This window comes from Micropterus dolomieu, linkage group LG21, assembly GCF_021292245.1.
Source record: "Micropterus dolomieu isolate WLL.071019.BEF.003 ecotype Adirondacks linkage group LG21, ASM2129224v1, whole genome shotgun sequence".
Lineage (NCBI taxonomy): Eukaryota > Metazoa > Chordata > Actinopteri > Centrarchiformes > Centrarchidae > Micropterus > Micropterus dolomieu.
In genome coordinates, this window is record NC_060170.1 from 28,664,149 (window position 1) to 28,684,221 (window position 20,073).

Here is a 20,073-nt window from a genome sequence, read left to right on the forward strand (position 1 = left end):
TTTACAGATGGGTGAGTGATGAGGACTAATCTGGTTCCTATCTTTGACTTCGACTCTTTAAAGATCTGAGAAAGGGAAAGCACAGATGGAGGAGGGGCATTTCTTCATGGACAGGAGAAAGTGGAGGAAGAGAAAAAATATACTGCATCATAAGAATGAACTTATAGTAGCTCCGTTTTTTTGTCATTATGCTGAGTGCTTTTAATGTAAATATCTCATATACTGGTGACAGGAATCAGGATACAAAGCCAGCCAGCTGCACATCAACTCTAAGATCATCTTAGGAATGATTTACACATTGCTGATTCTTATATTTAATCATTTATTGCTTATGTTCGGGCAATTATGTTTCAATATCTGGACAACATCAGAAGCCACTGAAAGGAAATCCATACATTTCTTCAGCAAAAGCTAACACAATGATCAGGGCTTACTTCTTAACAGACAGAATAACAGAAAGAAGCAAGAAGACAGGGCATTAAATGTAGATTCTCAGCTTTATACAGTGTATTGTTTCCACACTGGACCAGGTTTGCCTTGTATCTGTTTGGATGTCAGTGATTTAATCAGGGTACTGAGCACTCTTGATGCCAAATACCTACTCTAGTCCTGGCATACTAGAGTAGGTATTTGGCTATATGCATAAATCAACAATCATTTCCACAGTTGCACTGACTAATCAAGGCCAGTAATTGCTCCAATGAATGAAAACAGGGTTTGGCTGGGCCATTGCCCAGAGGAGATTGTCGGCCTATACCACTGGCTGTGCCTCACCTCTGACCAAAGCTCCTAATCATCAATTAGCATGCAGCCTTTTCTGCATATTGATGTAAAGCAATGGGTATCAGCTCAGAATGCCTATTAAACATCCTGAAAATACACAAACTACAACATCAACAAAACCCCAAGTTAATGCCTGCTCCAGAGGACATTGTCCAAATGCAAATGTACACAAATATTTTGATGAGTTGGTTGAGGACAGATGTTGAGAGAGTCGCTGGATTTGTAGTTCTCCCTTGTCACAACAACCAAAAAAATTACCACAGAGCTGCTGACATGATTCATGAGCCAGACAACTTGATGTGGTGTCGGTGTGCAGGCCAGATGAAATCCCCTCAGTCCACTAATATAGGTTTCTGTGTTGGGGTATGCTTTACAAGTTACTGTAGCTAAGGAGCCATTTCACACTGCTGAGCCTGAAATAGGTCTTACTGTAGCTAAATCAACCTAGGCCACCCCTCCCCAACCCTTGTCACTAAGGACAGTGTTACACAGTACACACATAATTCGACACACACGTTCAATAAACACATACACGCATTCCTTCTCTGCCTCTCTCTTTCCTTTTCTCGCACCCTTTTCCTTCCTTCCCTTCATAACTACCTTCAGTGGTTCTCCCTCTCTCTTTCTACCCCCCAACCCCTTTTCCAAGTACCTCTCTTTCCCTTGCTCCTTCTCCTTCATTAAAATGGACTTCCTAAAGCCTCCATTCGTCTTGCTGACAGCTCCACTATCGATCGGGCTGGAGAAAGGGATGCAGTTCCAGAGCTTTAAATGGCTCTCTGGCCTGACTGGATGAGGGCTGGCCTGGACTAAGGCCGGAGGGGAGGAAGATGGAGGGAGTGCCAGGTTTAGCCAGGAGGTCTGCTCCAAGTCTGAAGTCTGATGCATTTTTGGTCACCGGTGAATAACACTGAGATTGCCCTGATGGCGGGGATCAGAATTTACATGAAAATGACTCACCAACTCTGTAATAAGGATTACACTGATGGGATCAGATAATGAGTTAATCATGCAGGTTGAAAGCCAACGCATTAACCAGTCTCTTTGGGCAACTTGCAGGTTCTCCTGAAAGTGAGAACTATAATGTGACCACTCAAAACACTAGGAAGAAATGGAGGTAGGAATGTTTCAGTTGGCTACACTGACATGCAATTCATTTCAATCAAAGCCATGCAAACTAACGTTCCGCTGGCTGACGCCTTTAATCGGGCCCCATCCCTTATCGTCAGCCATTATCTAGGGAAGATGAGTTGGCACATTCCGTCTTCATCCCTCTCACCGTGTGACATCAAATCCCACTGCCAAGATGAATGATCGGACGTTTGATTTTCCTAATGATTAAAATCTTTATGGCGTACTCGGTGTCCTGTGGTGCAGTGGAAACCCAGAGGGGCCCGCTGGATCCCCTCCTCCCTCTGATGAGCACTATCTATGTATCTGTTGGTTGTCATCCATAATCATATTGTGCACCACAACAGCGTAACAGAAAGCGAAGGAGTCTCCTGTGACCATGTCACTGTTTATTTGCAATCTCATCTGTCCCTCTGTATTGCCCTTGATTGGAGCAGCAAGAGAGAAACAGATAGACTAGGTGTAATATTCAAGACAAATTACTCAACTTCCCAACTGTCAGCAGTTCAATCTGCACAAAGCACTGCAGTGTTTAGATTAAGGTCTTGTTAGAGGAACGTTAGCAGCGGGGCTTGATCCTTGTGTATTGATGCTTTAATCAGTAAATGTAGGAGTACATCCAGCTTTCAGCCAATTTAAAAAATCCAAGCCCCTGATAGCAAAGAATCGTTTGACAGTGCATTGTGTCTGCTCTTTCTAAAGGCTACTCTCCCACATAATATGGTGATATGGTCTGAGATTCTGTAAAATGGAGAAAGGATAAGACAAACGGGCATGGACAGGAGAAAAATTAGATGTAGAGAGGGGAAAAGGAGGTGTGGAGAAGCCATGAGATGGAAGAGAAGTAAAGAAAGGAAGCGGAGGTGATGTGGAAGGGCGGAGGAAACGAGAAATGGAGCATGGGGCACTGAGGAAGCAGAGAGGGAGGAGGTAGTGGAGAGGCAGAGAGCAGTAGTCGATATAACGGCATTCATTCATCTCTCTGACAGCCTTCCAAATGCTCCACTGGGGGAGACACAAAGCTGCGTCACTTCGAATGCAGCAAATCCAGCAAATGCACAATGCACAGACACGTTTGCATAAATGTGCATACACACAAACAGAGGAAATGCACGTTTATGAACCTTGGTGTTGCTGTGCATGCACACACAGAGCTCCATGTTCTGGGTCAACGGTATGTTGCGGGGCACACTAAGTCAGTACATACACCATTACACTGTAACCTGTACAAGCACAAATCATAGCCACTGGAGTTAAGATTAGCCATTCACGCACATTTGCACATGCTTTCTCTCACTCACATGCACACACATAAGCATTTCTGCTACCCATTAAAATCATGTGTATGTGTTCCAACTATAAAATCAAAAGCAATAAATCTCATCGGCAGTTCAAATAAACCTTTAAGGTGGAAAATCATCTCAAATTTTACACACAAATACATTTTACAATCCCACATTCTTGTGAGAACTGTGCTTAATATTTCTTTGCAAACACACAGAAATGTTCCAAGACAAACATGCACATGAACAGGACATGACACATTCACATGACATTGGAATATGGGAACACAGATGTGTGCTCCCATTAATACACACACACACACACACAAACACACACACGCAGACATACACAAATCCTTGTTTCCCAGTTCTGGTCATGGCCCATTGGCTGATGCCTGCTGTCCATCTCTCATGATTCATGGCTAAGCAAGCTGCTGTAGAGCAGTTCTGAACCACTGGGCCGAGGAGAGCCTGTGTGTCATTAAGGCACAGCGGGCTGGACATGATGTTAGAGCCGCTGCACCATGGCTAGCTCTGTGCCTCAGTGTAGCACAACAGGAGGTGCGGAAGCAGGTACTGCTGTATGTGGTAGTACTGCTCACAGTGGTTTTACTAGAAAAGTAATATCAACAGCTGAGTGCACTCCCAGACTATCTTGACCTATGAAGTGTGCGCTGTAAGCCAGAGAAGTGTTGCCTTTTATTTAGTCGGACACTGCTCTCCTCCTGCCCCCACCCAGCATTTCAGCTAAATTAGCCCCTCTAATCATCCCTAAATCCTCCTTCTTAATCAGCAGAGCAATGGAGGCTAAAGAAAAAAGACAGGGGTGCCAAGTTCCCCCGTCTGCCATCCTTTATTAGTGTGGGCCCCAAGAAAGGCGGTGGAGGCACACGTCCATACCCTAATGACTCCTTAATGATCCCTCCTCTGCTAGAGTGCTGACAAACACTGACAAACCCTGACCCTGACAAGAGGAACACCCACACTTAGCCCTCTTCCTCACCCCTTATTTAGAGGTTCATCTCTCAGCCCTCTGCCTCATTATACCAGCTAGGGTCCGGAGGGATCCATAAAGCCCCAAACTAGCAGCAAGAGAAACACCCATGATGGAATAGTCCATGTCACTTTCAGAGTGAGGGGCAAAGTTTGAGAAAATTCCTCTCAGCAGATGGAGCGAGTGGTAGAAAGAGCATAGATAAACAAAGCTAATGGTTAAAAAAAGAGAATGGCGGTAAAAGAGAGAGAGAGTAGAACTGCAGAGCCAATGGAAAAAACATTGTTTGTATCCTTTTTACTTTTTCCTAATCGTGATTTCCATTTAAACTTGGGGTTGGGGGAGTCAGCAGCGGAGGCTCTTTTCAACATCACACAAGACATAATTACAGAGTGCATCACTGCCAGCCCGCCTCAGTTTCTCCTAAATACTCACACCCCAAATTAGGGGTTACCTCCCTCTAGTTAAACCTACTATTTAAGATGAAAACGTCACAGACAAACAGAAGGGACGTGAAAGGGAGTTTGGAGAGTAAAGACCTAGTTTAACAGCTTTGTTTTACAATGACAGAGAAAGCCTTTGTTAAAGATGGTTACTGGCAGGCCTTGGATTAAGCAAGGTGTGGAAACTGGGACAAAAACAAAAGTTGGAAAAGACACACACAGCTAGAAAGAATAGGGAGTGTGTTTATGTTCTATCTGCAGTACATATGACAGCTGAAAATCTGCTAAGGATATTTCCAAAAGGCAGCGAGCTAAAGAAAAACACTAACTTCACGCTAGCCTATGACCTCACTGGTTTGGACCGCGGCTCTCAGTCCCAGTTGCGGATGACAGAGCACTCCCTCTTTGAGCCTTTCCCCAGCTCAGACATTTTTTCAGTTTTCTTGATTTTTTTTTTTAGTTCTCCGTCTTTATAGATGAGTATCCTGGTCAGATTCAGGACGATTTATTTGTGTCACATAGTCTGCTTGTCAGCTAAAGGCAACTGGCCAATGCTCGGCTTGCCTTTTTTTGCTGCATTGTGCCGTAAAGAGCCAAAACATTGATTTTCTTCCCTGGTTATTAGAAAATGAATAGACAGCCTGTGGATGGCTCCTTTACTGATATAACAGAATCCAGGTACTGCACTGCCTTTTAATTTATAGAGAACACTCATCTGGAATCTCTGGTTTTTGTCTGTCTCTGCTCTTTCATCACACAGGTCACTGTTCCCTAGTCGTAGAGACTAATAGCCCTAAAGTGTTGTGGAAAAGCAGAGCTTTGAGTTAAACTATTACTTAGTATTAGTTGTGGTATCAGTGTGGTATTAAGCGTTAGCAGACATACGCATAAGGTAAATGTTGCCTAGTGACAAACAACATATCATATTGCCACCTTTAAGTGATAATTCCTTAAATGATAACTCCAGTTTATTATAAATGTGTCTTATTTTGTGAGTTCTGGCCATCATTTCTATAAGTTATGATAACATTGTACTCACCAATGTAACTGCTGAGATGTGAGGACATGGCGGCAATATTACAGTTACGTCCAACAAGGCAAAAAACATGAGTGTTCAAATGCTTGCAAACTGAAAGTGAGTGCACCAGAAATGCTGGTTACCTCATCGCACAGTAAAAACATTGCCTGTGCGCACAGATATGGTAAGAGCCATAGGTCAAAGTTGGTCCAGGAAGTCAGTCTGTTAACTCTGATGGATGTTTACAGTGGATAGTTTGGGTAAAAATCCGCCTTTATTTTCACTTCCAGTGATAACACCGCATGCCTAGATGTCAGCTATTAACTTGATGAGTACAATCTCATTATAACAGATAGGAATGATGGCCAAAACAACAAAAAAAAAAGAGTTGCAATAACCCTTTAAAAGATTTCCCTTTAATCAACACCAGACAAGAGACTAGAGCTGAGTGGTTGGTTACACACACACACACACACACACACACACACACACACACACACACACAATCATTTAAATGTAAATCATCTTTCAAGCTTTTTACCAACATGATCAAAACCCAAAGCTCAACAGAATCAAAACCCACATCCCACGTCACATCAAAGCCACATGGTCCACCAGGTCCTTTTAGTACATCAAACATCTCACTATGTATATGATTTCATTAAAGTCTCCAGGAAATACTCTAATTAAAGTTGTTTCAATTCACATATGGCACATAGTCCTTTTTCACTGAATATTAGAATCGATACCCCATATTCAGTCTAAATCTTTCTCTTCTTCACACTCCTAGAGTGTAGTCTACACACTGGAAATCCCAGTCAGAAACAACATCCTGTCCCCGGCCTCTAGGAAGTGACCTAAGCTTCAGAAAGGCCAGATAAAACGTCCACATCAGAAACAAAAACAGGCCGGCCATAATGAGCTATCCGCCAGGCTCCAGTGTGTTCTGAGGGAGACCAGGTGGTGTGACACACATATGACTCTGATTAGGGGGCCTTCAGAGGAACAAGAGGAGAGGGGGAGCAGTAGGGTGGGCCATGTAGGTAAGGTCAATCAGGACGTTTTGCATACAGTATGATGCAACTATTAGTCCTGTTCAGTGACCTCTACTGGGACCCAGGACACTCGGGCAATCATGAGGGGTCCATTTGCCATTTGTGTGTAAACATGGGAGTGCAGTTTGGGTATTGTTTTCCTCTAAGAAGCAACATGTGAGCAGCACAGGACTCAGTGGCTCACTACTGAGCACACTGCTAAGTCTATCACTAGGAGCAGACTCAGAACTAGTCTGAACTCTGGATATGGTAGAGGGCATATACACACTTGCACACATACACAAACAAGTTAAAACATTTAATCAGACATTTGGCCGGCCAATTACTGCTGCAGTCAAACCCTCAGAGCAGACACTAAGGACCTTTCATGTGTCCTCTATGTCTCTCGCTCATCTCTCTCTCTAACCTCATTACACGACAGAGGTTTTTGGCACTGCTGAGTGTGGACTCAATCATACTTCTGCTCTGCACATATCCTCAAACTGTAGGAGGGAGAGATGTCAAAGGGACCTGTGGCCTCATTCGTCAACCGTTTCATCCTGGTGCACTGTGCTGCATTTGACTGGACTGTTTAAATGTCTCCTGATATCAGGGAACACAAACATGCAGGCCTGGTGGAGAGGATAAGGAGTGAAGGGGAAACGGAGACCATTCTTCTCCTCGTGTGACGGGAATTGTGTTGGAACAAGCACCTGTCACCCCCGAACAATGACCACAGAGGTTGGGCAGAGAGAGAGAGAGAGAGAAATAGGAGACAGAGTGAGGAGAGAAACAGGACACCAAACAGTAAAGAAAAGTCTGTCTTACTCGTTTCCTCCCTCTCCATAATGTTCTTCTTTCCCTACCACTCTTCTTTTCTCTCTCTGCTGCATATTCAAACAACTTAATCTGTGTAAATTACATTCCAAAACAGGCGTATGTTACAAAGCCCCAGACGTACTGCTACATGGACCAGATAAACATCTGCATAATATCTGCATAAATGCTTTGCACTGATAGTAAGGTGAACCAGCTGCTGAGGCTATCAAATTGGCCTTTCCTTCAACTGCCTCACTCTCTCTCCTCCCCCATCACCTTCATCTGTTCTCCGCACCAACTTGACACCCATGTTTTTAAATAGACAAATAGCAGCAGCATCTCTGTGTCCTTCACACTTCTCCTTTAGATACCCTCTAAACAGCCAGAACAGAGGAATGCTGGGCACAGCACAATCCCACACAGACAGTATGATAAGAGGCTCAGGAAAGAAAGTAACTTTTTAACTTTGATTTATCGTCCTCTGCAATGACATTTACCCTGCTTTATCAACTTCTGACTACTGTGACTGCTTTCAAACCAACCAAGTGTGTGTTTCTTACCTCTCTGTCCTTTAGCTTCATGGCCAGAACCAGCTGGTTGCGATGGTTGGTCAGCGCTTCACGGTAGTTTCCCTTGGAGAAGAATGCTGAGCCCAGATTCCCATGAGCCCGGCATTCCCCTGTTTGGTCACCTGAAGAGGAAAAACCAAAAGGGAAATGAAAAGAGCCCACAAAGCATATTTACAGTACAGCCTACATCATCACAAAGCAACAGGTGTTTATTTGACATCATCCCGCCGCCACTGTTGAACAGCGATGTGATGAACCACATCTCTGCCACTGACAAGCCACTGCACCCTTAAAAGGGAAAGTGGCCGTTAAAAGTTCTCCACAGTAGAGCGGCTTCCCTGACAGCTGGTAGTGTTGATCTCAATGCTCCAGAGGGTGAGAGGGGAAAGCCTTATTATTTCTGCCTGACAGAGAGGCCCCACAGACAGGTCCAAAGTAAAGCGTAAGTCTCTGTGCTCCACCTGAGAACCACAGCTCCTTATCTGCAGCTGCTCTGCCCAGTCATGTGTCAAACTGTGTGGGGGTGAGAAGAGTGGAGCCAGTCTGTGCTGCTCTCTTTTTTAATTTTTTCCCCTATCTTACCATCCTGTTTTTTCTTCCCCTCACTGTCTTTCTCTCAAACCTCCTCTGCTTTGATTAACACCCACACAGCGTCACCATACTTGCAGTAAGTAATTTTTGAGCAAAGTGGGTCAATTCCTGTCTTGCAGATTTAATTTAACTTGAATTTTGGTGCAAGAAATTGTTAACATGACAAACGTTAGCAGGTATAATGTTTACAATGTTCAAATATTTTGTTTAGAATGTTAGCATGCTAACAATTGAACATACAGTTGAGGCTGATGCAGGTATTTGGTGATAACCCAAAGCATTGGACACATTAGATCAAATTTTGATCTGATGATGGCACTAGCTAAAGTCAGGGGATCACCAAAGACAGTAGGATTCATCCTCTGGGGACTATGAATGATCAATCCAAATGCGAGATATTTCAGGCTGGACCAAAGTGGTGGACCAACTGATCATTGCCATCACCAGAGCCAAACATATGTGGCAAGAAATTTGTGCAAATGTATTGATCACTGGCTAAAATCAATCGACAACAATGATAATTTAGAAGTCATTAAAGTTATTTTCAAAGCACAAATGCCAAACATTGGCTTGTGCGGATTTGCTACTTTTCTCTGTTTATATCATCGTTTATTGAATATCTTTAGATTTTTGTTGGTTGAACAAAACAAGCAACTTTAAGATGTCACCTTAGGCTCTGGGACAATGTGTTCTGCATATGTCACTTTTAGACTAAACGATTAATCAAAAATAACCATTTATTGAAGCCGTAATCTAATTTATTATTCCTTTTTTTTCCAGTTCAGACCTCTTACCTAAGGTCTTGGCCACCTCCAAGTCCTGCTGCATGTAGCCCGTGCTCTTCTCGGTGTTGCCCAGGGACCAGTGGGCGCTGCTGAGGGCCGAGAAGACGGAGCCGCGTAGCTTGAGGCTGCATGTGCCGATCTTCAAAGCAGCCTCCAGCACCACAACAGAGGCTGTGTGGTGGCTTGCTGTCAGCAGCTCCTGGCCAATCACAGACACCACCACAAAGGGACTTTTGTCCAGCTTCATCTTTTGCAGCTGCTGATAGGTGGGCTCGAGAGAATCTGTGCAGAAAGGACATGAGTAAGACAGAGATTAGAAACAGATTGAAAAATATGCCGAAAACATAACCTTGTGCTGACATGGTGACTGGCAACAATATCTACAACATCTAACAATATATTACAAATATTGTATATCTGTATATGATATCTAATGTTGACTGCAGTTACGTGTTCATCCAACCTGACAAATGTTGAGTGCTGTGAATTCTGATTCTGCTTTGTGGTAGTGGTTGTGTTTTGTCTGCCTGGATAAGCCTGTAGCTTGACTGAGTGACGCCTTTCACTGACAATTTGACAATAAGTCAACATATGAGCAATTTTTTTCCGTTCCCACCACTCTGACTGGGGTAATCTCAAGCAATTTCCAACAATGCTGCATAAAAATGGCACAAGTTTAGACTACTGTGGGCAACTGTCTTTACACACAGCGAAATTATATTTCTGCCTTCTGTTCATGTCAGTCGATATGGTTGTTTGAGAGAATACACAAGCCTATTGTGAGATAGAGTTTAAAGAGTGATGGGGAAACTAATGCAGCTAATGCACGACAGTAGCAGCAGCAGATGAATGCAGAGCAAAGGAGACACACAAGGTGACCTTTGAAGAGACTGAAAATGCACACAATGACATAAATCAATGAAGGGCCGCATGGGATTTGGGATCCACAGCCCCTCCAGATTACAAAGCCCTCTGGCAGACACCAACATCGAACAGAAAGGGGGGCAAGGGAGGCACGCCCAAGTGCGTGTGTGTCTTTGTATCTATTCATATATTTGTGTGTGAATGTATATTTGCATTTATGTATAGGAGTCTATCTGGGGAATGCTTAAGTCTCATGGCCCTGTATTTGCAAATATTTTGAGCAGACTTGCAACTAATTAGGTCAAAGTGCTTTACAGGAGACTGCATGGTGTTACTGTGCCTGTACAAACTGGCTATGTGTGGCTGAATGTGTAGTCTACATTTTACCAGCCGGCACAAGCTTTCATAAACTGTTTCTTTCATTTGTTTAGACAAACATTTAGTACACAGTCACAATATCTGAACAAACTCAATAGTTCTTGGAAACACACACAGACACTAATTCACCTAGACACACACACACACACACACAAACAATATGAGATGCTTCCACAAGCACAAGCACTCAAAAGCATAACTGATGATGCTCTTTCAAGAGCATTGCTTCTGTTCCAGCACTTGGCAGAATGTCGTGCTTACAGAGACAGTGCCTGCATATAATATGCATTCATAGCTTGTAATTGCTTTCAGAGCGACACCGAGAGCTGAGTCATAAATCAAACACTGAGAGTATCCTTTTTTAAAAAGGTGTCATAGCTGCTGCATTCATAAACAGGTAGTTATGGCAAGATCCGAGTGTGTTGTTTCACACACATACACACACGAATACAAAGTCAAATGCTAAAGCTTAAGTGTTTACTGAGCCTTGTATCAAGATATGAGGCGAGAATTACAACCTCTGCCTCATTGACATGCACACAGCTAACACAGAGTCACAACAGAGAGCCATTTGGCCCCCATCGTTCTCCTTCTATTTTGTCTCGTAAGTGAGGCTTTTTTAGCTTGCTTTAGCAGCCAGGGCCACACCTTACTGTAATGACAGTATACTTGTTGGGGGAAATGCATATCTGCAGTGTACCAAAGATTTATTCTGCCTGCCATCTAATGTTAGACGTGCATTCTGTCCTGTATTTGATGATCTATCATCAGTGGCACTGGAAAAAAATGTGAAATACAGTAAAACCTTTTTTTTTTTATGTCAGCTGGGATCAGCTCCAGACAATTACAGAAATATAGAATATAATAATCATTATCCTTTAAGTAATAATAGATGAAACTTTATTGATCCCTGTCGAAAAAGTCTCCCCTTTCTTGTTCTCTCCAGAGAGGTCAGATGTCAGGGTAAGTTACATAGCAGCCCCTCTGGTTCTCATAGTTGTAGAGAATAAAAAGCACTTTGCTCAAAGGCTCCTCAGCAGGACAGATGCTAGTGAGCACAGGCTCCAAATCCTCCGGTTAAAGGACAAACCTTTTAATGGCAAATGATCCAGCCTGGGTCAATAACTGCCACACTGTGAAGCCATCTCCTCTATGGTTTATCTGGAGAGATCTTCAAGTGAAAAAAAAAAACTTTTTATTTAGCATTAGTGGAAAACAATCCAATAATTAACGGCTAATGGACCCTTTGCACTCTGTCTGGCCCCAAGCAGCTGAATGAGAGGCAGAACGGGAGCTGAATGATTAGTAACAATATTACACACACTAAAACACAGCCTCCGTTAGACCAAACTGTGAGAGGCTGATTTCCCACAGCTCGATCAATGATACAGATGGACAGTGGTGATACTGGAGGAAAAATTGCTGCCAGGATTTTCAGAAGTGGCAGATGGGGAGAGACAGATACAGTAAGACGAGGGAGATTGCAGCAGTTTCCATTTGTGGCCTTTCTTGTAGGAAATACAGTATGAGTCACATGAGAGCACAACAGCTGCTTGACTCTGGAATAATGAAAAGAAACCTTCGCAAGGAGTGTGTGTGTCAGTGAGAGAGGCTTGAATTGTAAATGACACACAAAGAAAATGGGGTATTATACATATAATATTAAATTTACTGTGGAAACAAAGCAAGCTTTTATGAATTCACTACACACTGTGTCCTTGAAGACTTATTCCTTGATATTGCTCTCTGAGGTTCATTATTTGTCTTCCTCTATACAAATTTTTTATTTGCTTATTTTGGTATGGATGTCAAAGGATGGATCTCTTTGCTCTATGGCAAAAAATAAACACAGGGGTGCTTGGGGAGGACTGTCAACATCACAGTGTGTCGAGATGTCTCTGGTAAGATAAATGACTAAGATAAAAGAACATAACACAATCACAGCTAGATACAATCAGCTCTTTCTTGGCAACATGGCAGCAGCATTGAGTTTATACACAGACTGGAATAATGTAGTGTTTACAGAACTGCTATAAGAGATTAAAATGTAATTACAACGGGATTACAGCACTTGAGTGTAATTACAATGTTGTTACAACCCAAAACAAGGAAACCCCTTGTATATAGGTTTATAGTGACGTGACAAGATATATTTGTGGCTTAAGGTGTTTAAGAAATTTTTCTAAAACTTTCTAGGCATTGCTCAACTGCAATTAAATCGGTGGGTGAGGTACTCAACAAGCTGAATCCTGGTATGAGTATGCTAGGAGGCCGATAAATACGCCTGGCATAATCATCATCCTTGAAGGACAGAAAGCAACGTTCGCCTACATTTCACTTATCAGGGGACTTTGGCTGAGTAACACTGATTATCCTCCCTGTTTGCTGGCGTAACATTGATTATCGTCTCCCTGTGCCAGGGGCCCCTCTGAGAGGATCATTGCTCTTAATCCTTTGACCCAGCTACCTCTCCTCAACACACCTTGGATTAGGTCCTCTGCCGGTTGCCTGGCATTGTGGGAAACAGGGTAAACAATTAAGAGATTAAATGGCTTCGGCTAAATGTTGGTCTTCCCCTAGTGAGAGGAGCCATTTTGGTCCATGATGCTTGGGTCTGGGCTCGCACCCAAAACCTTTTCATCTTTTGGCTCCAGTAACAGGCTTATATACTCAATGTCGCTTAGATGAGCTCTCCATTCTTTATTCTCTTTGCAATATTTTTTTTCTTCTGTATTTCTACTGTGTATTTAATCAAAGAAAAAATATTCCTTACTGAAAAAAGCCATTCAGAGCTGCTGATCTTATTGTACACGTAAATTTTGGACACATTTATTCACAAGTGGAGTTTCCAACACTGTGAGACGATGACAAAGCAAGATTGCAGGATGACTCAGTCTGTGTTGGCAGTCGGTGTCATCCAGATCTGAAGAATTTTAAATCCTCTGCAGTGGTCATCTGAAGTAAAATTGTTGCCAGGTTTGTTTTGAGGCTCATTAGGCTGGCCCACACTGATTACTCATGCGCAATCAGGTCAGTGCAGTTGGCTGATACAACAGATAATAATGCATAACAGAAAGAACACATTTTAATAACAATCTTGGCTTAAATATGTTACTTACAAATCCACTCAGCTTTAGGAAAAAGGCTTACACAGGGGCAGACGCAGACAATGGCATTAGTGTTGGATGCTCATTAAGATAACAGGCTATCTGTATGTGTGATCAACCCGACTGACAATAAGATATGCTGAAGCTGCAAGCCTCAGGCCTCAGAGTCCGGAGGTAAGTACTTGACACCAACAGTCAGTCACAAAGACAGAAAGATGGACAGATAGAGAGATGGCCTGAACATCTGCCGAACAGGTAAAAAACTGACAGGTAAAGTCACCCCAACACACTTATTGACTGACAGAGCGTGAGGATTATCTGAGAGACAGGCTTCCAAGCAATTGTAGGACAAAATGTGGAGATGGTGAAGCAGACAGGCAGTGACACACAGATGGAAAATACGGAAATGCTGTCAGCACACAAATATGAACGTATTCAGCAGAACTTCTTACCTCGTAATGGCGATTTCATGGCTGCTTCTACCATGCCCACCAGTAGCTGCAGGCTCTTGGGGTCTTGAGCCAGCCCAGAGGCGAAAGCGGCCAGTGCGTCGGCATGGCGACCAAGGTACTGAAGGGCAACACCCTGTCGGAAGTATGCCTGTAGATGGAGAGAGGTAAGAGACAGAGTCATCAGGGCTCCAGTCTAGGTGCCACAGCATGGGGCTTTATACAAACACATTACCAGACACACTCATTTCACGCCATTTGCATTTTTTCCACATGAGCAGTTTCCTGAACATGGCACCTCTTTCCTTTTTATTCCCATAATAGAGTGATCACTGGGTTTTTTGTACTTGTTAATTGGATTATAAGTTTTACATAAACGCACATGTTACACTCTGGCTGGCTTCCTTCTCAGGAGCAACTAATGTTTTTCTGTTCAATATTCTTTTTTCTTTTGTTTGCTGTGGGAGTGAACTGCACACAAGCACAGCACTGGGATTTCTCTTTGGCTGTGTTAGAAAATAAGTAAAGAGAAAGAAAAAGGAGAACGATTGAGCGCTACTTACTCAAGACGGCCTGACGCTCAATAAAAGAACACCCATAAATACTTCAGATTTTGCATTCCCTTTGTCAGGACGCCATTGTAAAATAATAACACTGGCCGAAGTCTCTTTTTGCCATAATTTTACATCAGATGTGTACTTGTGTCATGTTTAAAATACGTGACAGGCTCTTCAAGCAGACAAATATGAACTGCATCTAAGTCCCATTGTTGTATAGGAGTATAATAATTCAGAACCACTGAGACATAAACTGCACGCAGCTGCTGACATACTGTATCTTTCTGTGAGAGACTACAATGTTTTGGAACATTCTTCAGATTAAAAAACTGAAACAGACGCTGTCTCTGAGATCCAAAGCCCCATCGATAAGTGTGTTTTTTTCGTTTTCAGCATGTCTGTTTGGACTCAGCAGGAAAAAAAGAAGTGTTGTATCCAAGCAAGTTTGTGACTCAGTATGTTTGTGTCTAAGGCCTGATCAGACAATAATCCTAGTGAGTTGTTAAACCTGACTCTGGTCCAGTCTAACAACAGCAGCAAGTAAAAGATGGAACTTGATCCAGCTCATTATTCACGATCCAAACCACTAAATCCCTCCAAGAGAAAGCAAACTGCCTCTTAGAATAGTCATATCTGGGCTTATGTGTCAGAAACGAACAATTATAGTGGCAAAGCATGGGGAAAATGAGGGATAAGCATTGTGTGAGGCAAAGAAGCAACATAATCTGTCAAAAGTTTAAACTGTCTGTCCTGTTTAGAGTCCTAACCTTTCCTTCTCTGGTGTTTTTGTATGTTTGTGCTTGTTTGTGGGGCAGCAGCAGTCCAGTAGAGGTGGACATTTTTTCAGGATGACTACTGTGAGGATGATTACTGTGGGATTCCTGTGGGATAGAAGCCAATTCAACTAGCGTCACATGACTGGGACAGGACAGGAAAAAAAGGCTACAGGAGCGGGTGGGATGGGAATCATATGTCAGTATATATATATATATACACACACACACACACACACACACACACACACATACATATATATATATATATATATATATATTAGATAAGATTATAAGGAACAGAATGGGATGGTAGTTATTCTTCCGGGATTGGGACAGGACAGGATTTTTTTTTACTCTGTCATGGGAAGTATTTTTGTGGGAGTGGGATGGGACAGGAGTGAAACTCCTGTGTCACCCTCTACAGTCCAGGCTGCAGTCTGCCCACCTCCTTGATGAGTTTGCAGTCACTCCACTCACAGCTTTTAAAAGTGACACAAGGGCTAATTTTCCATTAGCATCTAAGAGGCCTTTTCATTAGTCTTCCTGAGCTTGTCTGTTAGCACTGCTAGGAAGTGAAAAAGGCGGGGAGGATTAGGGAAAATGAGACATGACATCGAATTTATAGAGACCAGTAATTAATTTTGCTTCCGTCCGAGCCCCCCACTGACTACCAATCTCTCTCCAGACCTGCTTCCCCCCTCAACATTTCTATCTCCCTTCGCTTGCATCACAACTCCATTGAAAATGACGAGAACAGAGATTAGATTCAAAGCATTAACCTTTGTTCCAACAGTGTTATTATATGAGGGGAGTGCAGGCCAGGGTATACGCTCAATATTAATTGCATCTAGTGGCGGTGGAGTTTGGGCAGGACGCACTGGCAAGAGTTGAGAGGCCCACAAACGTTTCGCCCAGGGGAACAAAAGACATTTGAAAGCACTTCTCCCTTTGATTAGATTAGGCCTACAATATGACTGCTCACCCAGAAATCTTTCTTTCATTCTCTTAAGCGGTGTGCCCTGACTGAGACGACCAGGGAAATAGAGCAAGGAAAAAGATGAATAAAATAAGGCTTGCTTCAAACAAAAATTGCCATCATCTTTAATCCTTTTATTTTACCCTATCCTGTCCTACATAAGGCTGAAAGACTAGACTGTGCGGAGTGTGCATTAAAATATTGCAAACACAAGCACGAGAATAAATGCATAAACGAAAGAGCCACAGCAAAAATGACAGAATCAATGTGCCGTACAGCTTTATAGAATTTTTTTTCTTCCATTAATCTCCCACTGCCTTCAAAACACATCATGTAGCTGCACAAAGACATACACACATGATATAACCCCAGCCTTTGCATAATACAACAAGTCAATGTAACCAGTGCTGCTCATAAAAGATTCACTTGAATTCAGCAGCATCAAATACTGCATATCACGACAAAGTTGCAGAAATAACACCAACAGGTTGAGTATACTATTGGCACATAGTATTATGGGAGAGGGGAGAGCAAGATTTTACACCTACACAACATTTTTTAAATTCACGCTTAACAGGATCTTTTCTAAAAACACAGCAGCATCTGCTTAGAGCTACTGCTACAGTGATTAGCACAGCCTCTAGCTCTTAGACAGACAGAGAGAATTACAGGAAAAGAGAGGGCTCCACAGATTATCTTTGCCCTGTCAACATACAGTATTACATCTACAACAGAAGTCAGTGCTTAATCTTTCAGCCAAAAAACATCTAAACAGGATGCATATTAAAGAAGTCAAAGTTCTCACAAAACACAGGCCCTGCCGAACTGTGATGCATCTGTTAGGCATCTTGTACAACATGACATCCACAAACCAAGACTTCGAATGCTTTTTGCCAGAAATTGAATCCAGGGTAAATTATTGAACCTCCCTGCATCTTTGCCTCCCCTATTTATTGCAGCAATATGCTGATGCCACAGAAGAGTGGATCGAGTGGGAAGGTTTGTCGTTGTTACCCGTGGGTAAATTCTGGGAGTGCTAATGCGCATGTGTGTGTCAGTACATTTGTGTTTATGTGTGTGTGTGTGTGTGTGTGTGTGTGTGTGTGTGTGTGTGTGTGTGTGTGTGTGTGTGAGCAAAAGACAGAGAGAGAGAAAGAGAGAGGCTGGAAAACACATACGAATAAGAGAGAGGATAAAAGCTTTTCTTGTTTCTCGAACATTTTAATATTTCATGAATGCTTGTTTGATGTAGTTTTAAATATTCATGTTTTATGCTTAGGAGGAAGAGGGAAATGATGCAAAAAAAGTTATTAACTCTGGTACACCATGCTACACACTGTGGGGAACATTCTTCGCACACATATGCAAAAACAAGCTCATGCACACCGCAGTAACATACGCTGTCTTTCTCTCTATCAAGACACTTACAATGAAACATGGACAATTTTCTTTCAGTGACAACCCTGTTGTTCACAATAAGGTCAGAGCAGCTGAACAGAAAGTTGACACAATTAAGATTGGGAGCGCAAGACCAGCTGCTCCGTTCCTACTAGCAAATTAATGCCTCAGCATATGTCCTTGCGCCCTTCTTAGGCTCCTCTTCAGTACGCTGTAATCCCAGGGGTGTCGTCAGCCCCTGGGATCACATCTGTGTTGGCGCTTGTCTATCCTTGTTCAAGATCTGGGCATAACAGGCTTAAAAGAAGAATTGTCTGAAAATATTTGTCAACTTGCTGTGGCAAATTTATACCAACCATGACCAACAGGAGTATGATTTTGCATATAGCAAAGTAGATATATTATATGTACACACTCAGGATCCTGCCTAATACAATTGATTGTATTGATAATGTATGATTAAAATAGCATGAACAAAAACATACTCCCACCGATGTGGAAATCCTTGTTCCCTCAATAGGTCATTGCACATTTCTAAGAGCATGTAGCCTGCATCTAAGTTCATTTTCCCCAGGTTGTATAGGTGTATGTAGTGCTTCCAAGACCAAATGCTTACTAAAAGACTGACAAATCTGTTTGTCTACTGTTTACTCTATCCTGAATCTGTAATTTTCAGCAAGAAATCAAATTGCCAAGCTAATTGTAAATGCTTTGTATCAAGGGAAATGGAGCTGGAAACTTGCCCGTGTAGTCAGGTCATTTACAGACAGTTGAAGCTGCCACACATTCAGAGCTGTAAAATTTAAACCAAAATGATTCTTTCTAAACAAACAGCGCAACTCCTCGCCCCCATTGCAGGCAGACTGTCATTGAGCCGACTGCTCTAGCCGTGCTCCAATAGCCCAAGGCCTTGTGCGGCTTACTGTGCCCTGATCGCTGATCAGCAATAATAGAGATGCTCTTAAATGTGGAAATCAATAGAAGCCACGTAAGCTCTGGTTAGACCGTGCCACACCCTTCATTGCTGTTGTGTGTTTACGATACGCCTCTGCAGATGGTTTCTGATCGCCCACAGGGCAGTTGGTGACAATGTGACGACTCTGAACAGAACCCCTGCTGGCGACATAATGGAACCCAAATCAGACCATCAAATAGGGACAGCAGGCTACAAATACACTGCACACACACACACACACATACAAATATAAACTGAAGAAAAATACATCAATAGCTCCTCAAGAAAACCACCCATGTGTCTCCAACAAACACGTATTACTTGAAATCAGCTTTCCACACAGGCCTGGATGCTGGGATCAGATTAACACTAATGGTGTGACATGGACAAAGGGATTGCTGCCTTTCATCCTTCTGTTTCTTGGCTCTTTAACTATAGGTGTCGTTGCCTAGTTTCCAATGTGACCCAGAAATGTCATGTGTCGACTAGGGTTTCAGACATGTGCCTCCACCATCCCTTGCAAATTTCTGCACTTTCAAGGTGACACAGTCGATTCGCAGGGTACACAAAATGTCAGCTGCTTAATTTAATATCCAGGGATAACTGTCGGCCATGACAAATTAGCTGGGAGAACAGCTAAACAAGTGAAATGGAATGATTGCTGCTTTGAGCCTGCCCTTCAACTTGACAAGCTAAAAGCCACAGTACAGCACAATGGAGTCCTATACTTTATTTAATTAAATCCTTCTGAAATAAAGTCTGTGAGTTTCCACCCATCTTCTTGCATTTCCCTGCAGGTACAGTTTACTTTCCCTCAGGACTATAAAGGTCTGAGGTCGGTCCTCACAGAGGTGGTTGTGGGGGCATTACACCCACCGCCTCGGGCAAAACATAAACCTCTGGCCCCTGGGGTCACTGGGATAGAATCATGACACAGCTGCCTGTCCATTACCATCTCCCCAATCTAATAAGACCAAACCTTAAACCAGCAACCACCCCTGACCTACATCGATCAAGTGTGTGTTTATCTGTGTGTATATGTTGTATTGGTGAGAAAAAACTGTGGCAGTCTCATTTTTCCTCACACTGAGTGAAAGACATATGAATTAATCCAGCTAATCGATGCCGTGTTGCTTTTTGTTTTGTTCTATATGCTGACTTGG

At 42.8% G+C, this 20,073-nt stretch overlaps 1 protein-coding gene across 4 annotated transcripts in view; it reads right to left on the bottom strand.

Annotated features, from left to right (window-relative positions):
* The window catches only part of LOC123961053 (tetratricopeptide repeat protein 28-like), a 168,209-nt gene that overhangs the window by 50,652 nt on the left and 97,484 nt on the right, over nt 1-20,073 (bottom strand). For 3 of the 4 annotated variants that reach the window (XM_046036154.1, XM_046036155.1, XM_046036156.1), the window contains 3 exons: nt 14,252-14,399; nt 9,460-9,732; nt 8,066-8,196 (listed from right to left, as the gene is read on the bottom strand). In XM_046036154.1, coding sequence (XP_045892110.1) covers nt 8,066-8,196; nt 9,460-9,732; nt 14,252-14,399 — 552 coding nt within the window. Of the gene's footprint in view, nt 1-8,065; nt 8,197-9,459; nt 9,733-11,782; nt 11,864-14,251; nt 14,400-20,073 lie in introns of those variants that run through there. The other variant, XM_046036158.1, reaches the window with a different exon arrangement.